This window comes from Glycine max, chromosome 19, assembly GCF_000004515.6.
Source record: "Glycine max cultivar Williams 82 chromosome 19, Glycine_max_v4.0, whole genome shotgun sequence".
Taxonomy (NCBI): domain Eukaryota; kingdom Viridiplantae; phylum Streptophyta; class Magnoliopsida; order Fabales; family Fabaceae; genus Glycine; species Glycine max.
This window is the reverse complement of record NC_038255.2, coordinates 10345032-10356707: the sequence shown is the minus strand read 5'-3', so window position 1 is coordinate 10356707 and position 11676 is coordinate 10345032. Positions and strand designations below refer to the sequence as shown.

Below are 11676 nucleotides of genomic sequence, written 5' to 3'. Positions count from 1 at the left end.
AGGCATTTATGGAAATTACGCCTCTCTAGTTCGGCCTTAAAGTCATTTAGCTCAGTGTGATATAGTTCTAGCTTCCTCTCAGGTAAAATGTTTCTCCCTATAACATTATCAGTGTATTTGGTCCAAGCATCTAATGAAGAGAATCTCTTTGTGTCATACTGAGATGTGGGCCTTGTACTAATGCTCTTTCTCTTTCTAGAAGCCATCTGTAGACAAAGGAACCAAAAAATTAATCAGGACACCAATTATTCAAAATCAAAAACTGGAAAATAAAACTGAAAGGGACACTGGCCGCTTAGCGGGACATGGTCCACTTAGCTGGCCTTTGAAAAAAAAAACACTACCGCTTAGCGAAATGTGGAGTCGCTTAGCGGAAGTTGCAGAATTTTTAGATTCTGCAGAATTAGCTTAGTGGGAAAGCGCCCGCTAAGCTGAACACCTGCCGCAAGGATATGCGCTAAGCTCCTTAAAGGCTGCGCTTAGCGACACCAACTCTTCAAAAATTCCACTAAGTGTTGGGAGCTTAGCGAGTGAAGCTCACTTAGCTCAGCGGATGCCGCAACCAATTGCACTTGGCTCAGGAAAGCTCGGCTTAGTGCGCGGCTATCAACAAAAAAATTGATTGAGTTACCTGGGCTTAACGATTCAGCCTCGCTTAGCCACAGGTAGATCAGCAAGAGGATGAGTGTTCATCCTCAAAAGATGAACTCGCTTAGCGTGGTAAGCGCGCTTAGCGAGTTCTTTAGAGAAACGCTTACATACAATGAGTATTGATGAACTCGCTTAGCGTAGCATGCTCGCTTAGCGAGTTCATCGCGTTTTCTAGAAAACGCAGAAAACGTAGTTCGCTTTCTTGCACTTTTTAAGCCTCCAAAAGGCATATTAGACATGCAATGTGTGCCTCATACTCAATTCAGTATACAAGCGTATATAGCCCTAATCTTAAACTAAATCTAACAAAACATAAAAACCCTATAAATCTAAAGCTACAGTTGAAGTCTTCTACCCTAAAGTTAAGACAAGAAAAATAGAAAAAGAATCAAGGAACTTACTTGGATAGTGTATGGTTGATGCTTCGAAGTTGAAAATGCACAAAGAAAGCACTGATGCAAAATGTGAAAATTTTTGGAGAGAGAGAATGCAGAGATGAAGTTTCCGGAATCTGGCAAATGTGAGTGTAACTGTTGTTACACTCACTTAAGCAGTTTTTCAATACTCTCGCTTAGTGGACCGCTACGCTAAGCAAGCAAGAGAGACGTTTGGTTTCTCAACAAGGCTCGCTTAGCGGACCCGTGCGCTTAGCCGGCGTTTCAAATTCAAAATCAGTTTTTTTTTAACAAAAACTTGGCTTAGCGCGAGGGTACATCCGCTTAGCGAGGTCTGCAGATTAGAAAAGCTACAACTCTCGCTAAGCCAAGCTCTGGCCAACTTAGCTAAAATGATGCATCTTAAGTACAGAGGAGCATGCGCTTAGCTGAGAAGGACTCGCTTAGCGCTCATATTGTCGCAATGAATCTTGCTTAGCTGCCATGACTGGCGCTTAGCTTCATCGACCTCAGTTATGGCTGTAAGGAATTGCGCTTGGCGACAATAGGTCACGCTTAGCCACGGATAAGCTGTCGCTTAGCGATCAGGCTAAAGCTTAGCTGAATTCAGATCAAATTGAAGTTAGCTTAGCTCAACCTTGGCCAGCTTAGTGGACCAAATCAGCCTCAGATGCAAGGGTTGGGCGCTAAGTGCTTGAGACTCGCAACTTAGTGCATGAACAAAGATACGCTTAGCGCGAGGCTTGCGCTTAGCGAAAGGACTATTTTTCAGAAAATTTTTCTAAGTTATTTTTCAGTCCTTTTTCCAAGAAATTGAAACCCTTATGTTAAACATTCAAAGATTGGCTGATATACTCCTATCTACAGATTATATAGCAAGTTCCAAATGATTTAAATGCATGAAAAATAAAAATTAAAATTGGGTTGCCTCCCAGGAAGCGCTTCTTTTAACGTCATTAGCTTGACGCTTTTACCTCACTGGGTGATCTTATGTTTTGGTTCCTATTTTCAAAACCTCTTGACCTCCTTCTATTACCTATAAGCAAACATTGTGTTCTAGAGCAGGCTTGTCTTCAACAAACAAATCAAAATCAATTTTCTGATCTTCAAAACCTAGCTCCAACTTCCTCTTCCCCATATTAACTATGCAGCTTGCGGTCAACATGAATGGCCTTCCCAATATTACAAGGATGTTAGTATCTTCAGAGATATCCATTACCACAAAGTCTGCCGGGAAGATAAAATGTTTTACTCTGACCGACACATCTTCAATTACTCCATATGGTCAGGTAATGGAGCAGTCAGCTAATTGTAAAGTCATTCGAGTGGGCATTATTTCCAACTCTCCCAATCTTCTACACATGGAGAGTGGCATCAAATTGATACTGGCTCCCAGGTCAATAAGATCTTTTACCACATTGACTTCTCCAATTGAAAAAGCAATAGTTACACTCCCAGGATCTTTATGCTTGGGTGGAAGGATCTTCTGGATCACAGCACTGCAATTTCCTTCCACTATGATGTTTTCCTGATGAATATATTTATGCTTCCTTGTTAACATATCTTTCAAAAATTTAGAGTAGAGTGGCATCTGCTGCAAAGCCTCTCCGAAGGGCATGGTTATTTCCAGTTTCCTGAAAATATCTAAAAATCTCGCCTGATGACGATCTTTTTCTTTCTTGGAAGGTACCACAGGATATGGTACTTCCACACCTTCATCCATAGCTTTTTCACTCCTACTCTTCTTTGCATTCTTATTATTTTTTTCTTCTTTTTCATTTTTTTCATTTTCTATTTCTTTTTCTACTTCTTTTTCTTTTTCTTGGTCCTTCAATTCTTTATTCTTGACCATTATTTGTTCCTCTTTTTCTTGATTACTTTCACCTCTCACCTCATTTTTCTTGCCATCAGTACTTTTTTTGTTAGCAGTTTTCTTCTTATGCACAACACTATCCTCATCCTCAACCTCCACAAACCTTTTACTCCTTTTCATCACAGCTTTGCATTCCTCCTTGGGATTTTGTTCTGTATTTGCCACAAAACTGTTGAATGACTTGTCAGCTATTTGCTTGGCTAGTTGTCCCACCTGGACCTCAAGGTTCTTTAGTGCTGACTCAGTGCTTTTATGATTTGACATTGTTACCTGCATAAACTGAGTCAAGGTCTCCTCCAGCTTAGTAGTTCTTTGGAATATGTTAGGTCCTTGTTGGATTGGCTTGTTTGAAGGCCCACTCTGGTCTTTGTTGAACTGATTGTCAGGGTGTGTCCTCCACTGTCCTTGTTGATTATATGAACCCTGCTGGAAGCCTGAAAATCCTCCTTGAGTATACCCTTGTCGCTATTGATTTCCCATATAATGAATTTCTTGAGTTTTTTCTTCAGTGGGAATACATTGGCCTATTACATGAGCCTCACCACAGATGGTACAACCTGTAACCTGCAAAATAGAAGAGTGTGTAGGTTGACCCATAGACAACTTAGTTGGCACCTTACCAAGTGTTTCTGTTAAAATCTCAAGTTTCTTTGAAAGCAACTTGTTTTGTGCCAATAAAGCGTCATGTGATGATAACTCTATCATGCTTTTCTTCGTGGGTTGGTGGGTTCTGTCTTGTAGAATGGCATGATCGTTGGCTGACATGTTCTTAATTAGCTCAGTTGCTTCTTCGGGGGTCTTCAGTTCTATCTTTCCCCCTACAAAAGCATCTAACAGTTGCTTGGTTTGTGGTGTCAGCCCATCTATAAACATATTCAATTGGATTGGCTCGGAAAACCCATGAGTGGGAGTTCTTCTCAACAAGCCTCTGAATCTCTCCAATGCTTCACTCAGAGATTCATCAGGAAACTGATGAAATGAAGAGATTGCAGCTTTCCCTTCTGCAATCTTGGACTCCGAGAAGTATTTCTTTAGGAACTTTTCAACAACTTCTTCCCAGGTTTTCAGACTGTTGCCCTTGAATGAGTGGAGCCACCTCTTAGCTTCCCCTGCCAATGAGAATGAGAATAGGCTGAGCCTAATAGCTTCGTCTGGTACACCGACAATCTTAACAGTGTTACATATTTCAATGAATGTTGCCAAGTGTGCATAGGGGTCTTCATTAGGTAATCCTTGAAATAAGTTCCCCTGTATTAAATGAATTAAGGAATATGAATAGTTGATGTTGTTAGCTTGCACTTCAGGACGTGCAATGCTAGTGAAAAATTGTGGTACTGAACTACTTGAATAATCCTCAAGGGTAATCCTCTGGTCATGCTCTTCTGCCATGGTAATGGCTTTAGGTAATTGAGTGGTAGATTCCCTTGATGATGGTGAACCAGGTGATAATAAGTCTCCTCCTCAAGAATGGATGCAACTATTTATGTCTTGTAGAAGTTTCCTTCTCCTCTCGGCCCTGTTCCTTCGCAATGTAGTTTCAATTTCTAAGTCCAAAGGAACTAAATTTCCTATGGGAGATCTATGCATATACAATACTAACAGAACAACAGTTTTCCAATTAAACAAAAAAAGACAAAAAGGAATTAAGAACAAATATTCACGAAAACAATCAAAGAATATCAAATAAAGAATAGACACCTAAAAACGAGCTAACTTCCCAAATAAAAAGAAGTTCCCCAGCAACGGCGCCAAAAACTTGTTCGGCTTCCGGCAAGTGCACCGGATCACACAAGTAGTATAAAACGGTAAGAACCGAGCATCGAACACTCGGGGAACTTGTGTTATTTGGTAAGCTATTTCAGCAAATAGGTGTCTGGTGTGTAAAAGTAAGTGTGAATATGAACAGGTATATAAATTATCTGTGCAAAAAGAAAGAAAATCACGCGAGAGAAATGATGTGTAAAAACAAGTAGAGAACATGTTGGTCTTCCTAATAGGTGCCTGATGCTAAAAAGATATTCTCTATCTAACAATGCTCATGTGTTCTTATGGTGTCTCCTAAGATACTAAACCCCGATTGCTCATGATAGTTTAGCCTAATCCTGATCAAGCATCGTCTGCATATTCCTCTTGTAAGACTAAACTCAACCAGGACTGCATTAAGACACACATACTCAACTAACTTATTCCACCCCGATTCCTTGTGAAAGCACGACAACTCAGCCCTGCACTATCAAGGACTTTATAGTCAGACCAATTTCCACTGTTGAATGACCATAACAAAACATGCATCTACGTGATCAAGGTAAAGGCATACTGGAATGAAAAGCAGGTAGCACAGAGAACACACAAAACATCATTAAATAGATAGAAATATATTTACATCAGGTACCTACAGGGAAGAACCAACAGAGGATTTAGCTTTCCATACCAGGAAGCCTTCTTAACAACAAAGAGAAGAACAAGATGAAATATTGCAAAAATACAAGTGGTGAGGATGTCTCATTCACCTCTAGGATCTCACAATCACTCACAAACTCATCTCAAGCTCTCAAACCGGCTCCTGCTTCAAGCTTTGGTCTCTGCAGATCTTCACACAGCAAAATCTCTCAAAACTCTCTGAAACTTGGACCTTTCTCTCTCTAGAAACCCTAGACATGCAAAGCTCTGAATCCCAGTCCAAACTCTCTTCACAAAATCTGATTTCAGGCTTAAATAGGTGGCCTTGTTCGTGCTCGTGCGCTTAGCGCACTTATGGACCGCTTAGCGCACATTAGTGAGTTTTGGCTTAGCGCGCCTTTCTTGCTTAGTGGATGAACTGAAGCGATGCGCTTAGTGAGATGAAGCGGTGCGCTTAGCAAACCAGTACAACTCATCTTCTTCTGGATTCTTCCTCTCGCTTAGCCCAGGAGTGTTGCGCTTAGCGGACGCTCGCTAAGCCAGCAGATTGGCTTAGCGAGAAGGTGAAAACAACACTTTACAAGGCTTGCCTAATTAGACTGAAATTGAGAGAAAATGATTATTAAACACACAAAATGAAAATACTAAGTATTTATTACCTATACTTAATAGAAAATACTTATAACACTACAAAATAACCATAAATTGGGTGAGTTTGATACAATTTGTACAAGTTTTTTACACAAAAGTTAGTCGTTTTCACTGACTAACAGTGGCAAAGGCGAGGTGCAGTTGTGGTGAAATGGTGATGGTGGAGGTAGCAGCGAGCGACAACGGTGGTATGATGATGGTGGTTAGAATGTGTTTTTTTAAAACTAAAAACCAAATTCAGACAAAAAAAAAATCTTTGCTTTGATAATAAGTGAAATTATTTTGAAATTGAGTTAAAAATCAATTCAGCTTCGTTTTTGCCCAATGCATTTTGTTTTGAAATTGCATTTAAAAACCAAAAATTAGAAACTCACAACCACCCCAAAAAAGACCTTTAATTTTAAGGATTTCACCTTGATCCATTAAAAGTTGTAAGATTTGTCCTTTTGTTAATTTATCACACTAACTAAATTGACTTGGTAATACATGACAAACTGAGAGATCTCACGCTAACTAAAATTGAAGTCATTAGTGTCAAAAGTTGATGGAGGGACCAATTTGATCTTACAAAGACATTATATAGGATCAAAGCAAAACTTTTAAACCAAACTAAATTGGATAAAAAAATTTTATAAATAAGACCAAAATTTTACTTTACCATTATAAAATTATAACTTTGATTTTGATTTTCTTCTTTTATTTATAATTTTAAATTTTCTATTTACTTCCAAATAAATCATTGATGTTGTCAAGAAGCAAATTTGGTGAAGCATTTTAAAAAGTAAGTGAGTAATTGTACTTAAAGGTTAAGTGAACATGAGAGACTAAAATAATTATGTTGTAATGCCAAATTTTTATAAAAAAAATTATTTATTTATTATTATTCTTTTAAGTTTTAAATTTAATTTTTTAAAATAATAAAAAATATTACTCCACACATAATTTATCATATGCATGCACTAGTTTAATATAAAAATATTATTTTATTAAGATAAATATTTATTTTCATTCCTGAACGTTTAGAGATTCATCTTCGAAAGATGAAAATTTAAATAACAAACATAATATTGATTATTAAATACTTAAAAAATTAAGAAAACAAACATAAGTCAGAATAAAGATAATAATAAGCATAATATTAATTAATAATTATAATTTTTCTATTGTTTAAAATTTTTAATATGACAACATTAGGTTGTAACAAAAAATTTTAGAGATGAATTTTAATTTTTGAGATTCAATCCATCCATCTAATTGCATACATAGTTAATGATTATTCATTACTTTTCAAAATTCAATATATCAAAATTAATCCAACTTATTTTTTTATTTATATCTAGATTAAAAAAATTTCTAATAATCAAAATCTGATCCAAAATCAAAATTTAAAATTTAAGCTTTAACATTTATAAAAAGAATATAATTTTTTTTTAAGTTTTAAATAAAATTTATAGAAAACAAAATATTTTCTGTTTGGCACTTCTGCAAAGCTCAAACTCTCGGACTCAAACACACAGCACGACGAAACCTAGCAGCCTCACGCCCTCATCGCAGCAGGGACCTAGCCGTCGCCGGAGACGCACTGAGTCTGAGAGCAGCGGTGACTAAATCAGGTTTGTCAAAGAGGAAAAGGAGAGTTACGATTCAGGTTTGAAGCACTAAATCAATCAAAATTGTAGCAATGGGTGAGAGCAAGAAACGAAAGAGACACAGAAACAAACGTGGTGGTAAGGAGGAGCAACCGGTTCTTCCTTCTCCTTGTGCTAAGCGCACAAAGCTGAAGGAACCCTCTTCCTTTCTTCAAAAGGCACGCATACCCAAAAACCCAACCATTCATATATTTATTAAATTTTATTTTATTTTATTTTATTTTAAGGTTTGATGAGAATGGTGTTTGTTTGTCGCAGATGCGAGCAAGGTTGTCTGGTGGGCATTTCAGGATGATTAATGAAAAGCTCTACACTTGCACGTATGCTGTGTTGTGTTTTTTCTTTTCTTTTCTTTTTTTAGTTTGCTTCCTGCACTTTGAATGCTTTTAGACCCATAAATTTAGACCATTTATGCTTTTTAATCGTTATTGCTTCAACGCTTTGGGTTTTGTTACTTTTTTTTTTATATATAAATTTGTGTTTTTGTATCATTTTGATTGTTGAGTCTTGACAAAAGTTAAGGGTTCTTTTCAGTGGGGAGGAGGCGCTAGATTATTTCAAGGAAGAACCTTCGCTATTTGATGTGGTAAGGGCTGTTTTGATTGACATTCTTTAAAGATAAATTATTGTGGCATTGTTTCCGTGTCGTTGAACCAAGACTGGCTGCTCCTTTGTTAAGGCAAAATGTTCAAGCATATCACCTTGACAAGTACTTTTACACTTGCATACACTGAAAAGTTTTTTTTTTTTCCTTCTTATTTTGTTACTTTCATGTTGCATCTAAGGCCCTATTTCAAAATGTATAATACACTTGAATTAATGGAAGAACATTAAACTGAAAGTTTATAACAATTGTAGACTCCTGAAATTTTAATGACCCGCATTTGCAGTATAAAATACAAATAAAATGGGTGAATAACACTCACTTTCCTTGAGGATCATTGAAACTTTGCCTGGTGACATTACATTGACCTACTTCAGTCCTTTTGTTTTAGTAGGAACGGTATAGGGTGTTATGTTGTAAATAAATTACAAGAAGTGTGTGTAGGGTCAAAAAAAGGGAGGGGTATTGGGCTTGGAATTAACAAAAAAAAAGTTGGATTTAAAATTCACACACAAACATTTTTTCAGGCCATATTTGTTTGCGTTGATAGAATAGTGACTGAACTCGATATCCTCTTCTATATTAGTCTAATCCTTTAAGCTTGTTTCAGTTCTTCTGGCATATTAGTGCATTCACCAACTTAACATTGAGATGTAATGGTTTGAATATCTCATTTTTATTGGCTTGTCTCAATTTGTCTTTCATTTATCTGTCTAGTATCATACAGGATACAAAACACAAATGTCAAATTGGCCAGAACAGCCAGTTAATGTAATTATTAAGTGGCTGAAAAAACAGAGCCTTTCTTTTGTTGTTGCCGATTTTGGTTGTGGTGAGAAGTTACTCTGATCTTATTGTTAATTATAACTTTTACCTGATAGCCAAGTTCTTTTTGCTCATTGCTACTGCTTTCATGTTTCCATTTTAGGGGAAGCACTCATTGCTAAAAGTGTGAAGAATGAAGTATTCTCTCTAGATCTTGTCTCCAATGATCCAAATGTAATTGCTTGCAACATGGAAAATGTATGTTTTCTTATTGTAAGGTTAATAGTAGTGCACATTGAAGTAGACTTTCATAGCAATTGGACAGTAGTAATCTTATTTGTCATCCTTTCCTTTATAAATCACAATTTATGACTTATTGCTATAAGTGTGAAGAATGAAGTCTTCTCTCTAGATCTTGTCTCCAATTATCCAAATGTAATTGCTTGCAACATGGAAAATGTATGTTTTCTTATTGTAAGGCTAATAGTAGTGCACATTGAAGTAGACTTTCATAGCAATTGGACAGTAGTAATCTTGTTTGTCATCCTACAGTAGTAATCTTATTTGCCATCCTTTCCTTTATAAATCACAATTTATGTAGAAAGACAGTTTATGCCTTCTGTTGCTGTTTATTTCACATGAGCGTATAGTGTGTAGTTTCGTTTATTTGGAAAATAAAAGCGTTATCTGCTCATTATATTTATGAAATATAAAGATTATGATATGCTGTTATTACAGGTAACATGTTACAAAACTAATGCAACTGGTCATGCTTGAGATTTGTATCTTTCATTCCTCCTAGTCAAATAATAGGCTGACATATATTTCTTGTGAGTGGGATTGCATTTACAGTTTTACATAGGGGTGTAAATGATCTGAGCCATTTGTGAAAATTCTGGCTTGGCTCTTCAAATGTTCGATCAAACTCATTTGTTTAAGATAGTAAACAAACTCAAGTTTGATATTGACTCAGTTATTTAATTGAGCCAGGCCCAAGCTGACTCCTTTATTATACACTAAACGGCAAGAACTATGTTGTTTCCTGCTATCCTAATTATAATTTTGGATACTTTCAAGCATGAAAATTTTTCGTAAATTGCTGATAGATATTGGTTCAACATATAACTGAAAGTTGGAAATTTTTGTTGAATATCCTCCTCCAACACTAGATCAATGGGTATCTGGGATCAAAAAGAGCAAGAATGATATACAATGGTGTCTTCCCCTAAGTAGTACTCAAGAACTTGGTCTCTCCCACAGTCCCACCCAAAACTAATTGCCTTCCCTTAAATTCTGTGCTTCTGTTTTTGGCAGGTTAACTGCTATCAGTTTTCCTTTAAGGCCTGCTTCTAACTAAAAATGCCTAACTAATGGGCTGGCTCACTTGATGTCTATTTAACAGTTGCCTTGTGTCAAATTCCATGTACATGAATTCCAAAATATGTGAAGTGCATCCCATAAGGAAGAACAGTCTTAAAGCTTTTTATTTTAACATTTCATGGTTATATTACTTACAAGTGTACATACTCCTGCTGTGAATTATTGGCAGACTCCCCTTGACTCCTCATCTGTTGACGTCGCCATCTTCTGTCTTTCATTGATGGGAACCAACTACCAAAGTTACCTCGAAGAATCGTACAGACTGCTCAAGCCAGGGTTTGTTTTCTTTCGTATGGATTTTAGCTGTTCAGGCTGGACATTGCTTCCCTACTCAGGATTTGACTTAGTATAGTTTTTGAACAGTGGCTGGCTTTTGATAGCAGAAGTAAAGAGCAGGTTTGATCCAAATACTGGAGGAGCAGACCCTAAAAAGTTCTCAAATGCTATTTCCGAGCTAGGTTTCAGCTCTGTAAAACAGGTGTGGATTTGTTCATTTCGTTACCACAACAAATAAACATGGAATTAGGTTGTGCTAACTGATATCTATTCCGTGCAGGACTTCTCAAATAAAATGTTTATTTTGTTTTTCTTCACAAAAAAGGTGTACTGCTTATTGCAGTGAATAATGTGATTTCATTTAGCTTTTGTTATTTAATATTAGCAGTGTATGGTCATCATTACTGATTCAGCTTACTCTTGTGCGTAGGAAAATCAAATTTCTAAGCGGAAGGAAATTGAATGGCCAATGCTTAAACCTTGTTTGTACAAGCGTAGATGAGATTATAATAATTTTTTCCTTTTTTGGTGTATTCAATGTCATCTGGATGAGAGTTAAACATTTTTCTTTTTTTTTTTCTTTTAGATCAGCATGGTTAGTAAATCATCAAAGTTATTGTAGTAATTGGTTTCTCGGCCTCATTATTATTCTTTGATTTTAAGTGCGTATGGGGAGTTTGCTTGGTTTACAAATTTGCTACGACCGTTTATTGAATATCAGATAGGGTGACTTCACTTAAATATGTTTTTTCCTTTGGATTATGGACGGGTTTAAATGCTTTTCGTCTTGAATATATCACAATTTTTAGTCTTTATAAAAATTTATTTTTTATTTTTACATTTGATATGATAAAATAATGTTTTATTTTCTCGTGTTTATAAGTTTTTAGTGAGGGATTAAAACTACGTTTTCTTAAATACAAAGATTAAAAATGAATAGCTTTTTATAGGTAATAAAAAATTGTAAAATAATGTTAAAAAAAGAAAGATTAATCCTTGATGTTTTTATTGCATAAGGAAAAGTAATAAACC

The 11676-nt window shown here is 36.2% G+C and overlaps 1 protein-coding gene across 2 annotated transcripts; it reads left to right on the top strand.

Annotated features, from left to right (window-relative positions):
* Window positions 1-7442: 7442 nt before the first annotated feature.
* On the top strand, window positions 7443-11286 carry LOC100788446 (ribosomal RNA-processing protein 8). Of its 2 annotated transcripts, XM_003553423.5 has the most exons (9): window positions 7443-7777; window positions 7878-7939; window positions 8154-8205; window positions 8941-9055; window positions 9152-9246; window positions 10538-10644; window positions 10732-10846; window positions 10925-10969; window positions 11075-11286. In XM_003553423.5, exons 1-9 carry the CDS (start codon window positions 7652-7654, stop codon window positions 11144-11146), a joined length of 789 nt encoding a protein of 262 aa, XP_003553471.1. In that variant the 5' UTR covers window positions 7443-7651; the 3' UTR covers window positions 11147-11286. The 2 variants fall into 2 exon arrangements, with proteins under 2 accessions (XP_003553471.1, XP_006604017.1); XM_006603954.4 differs by lacking the exon at window positions 10925-10969.
* Window positions 11287-11676: the final 390 nt, after the last annotated feature.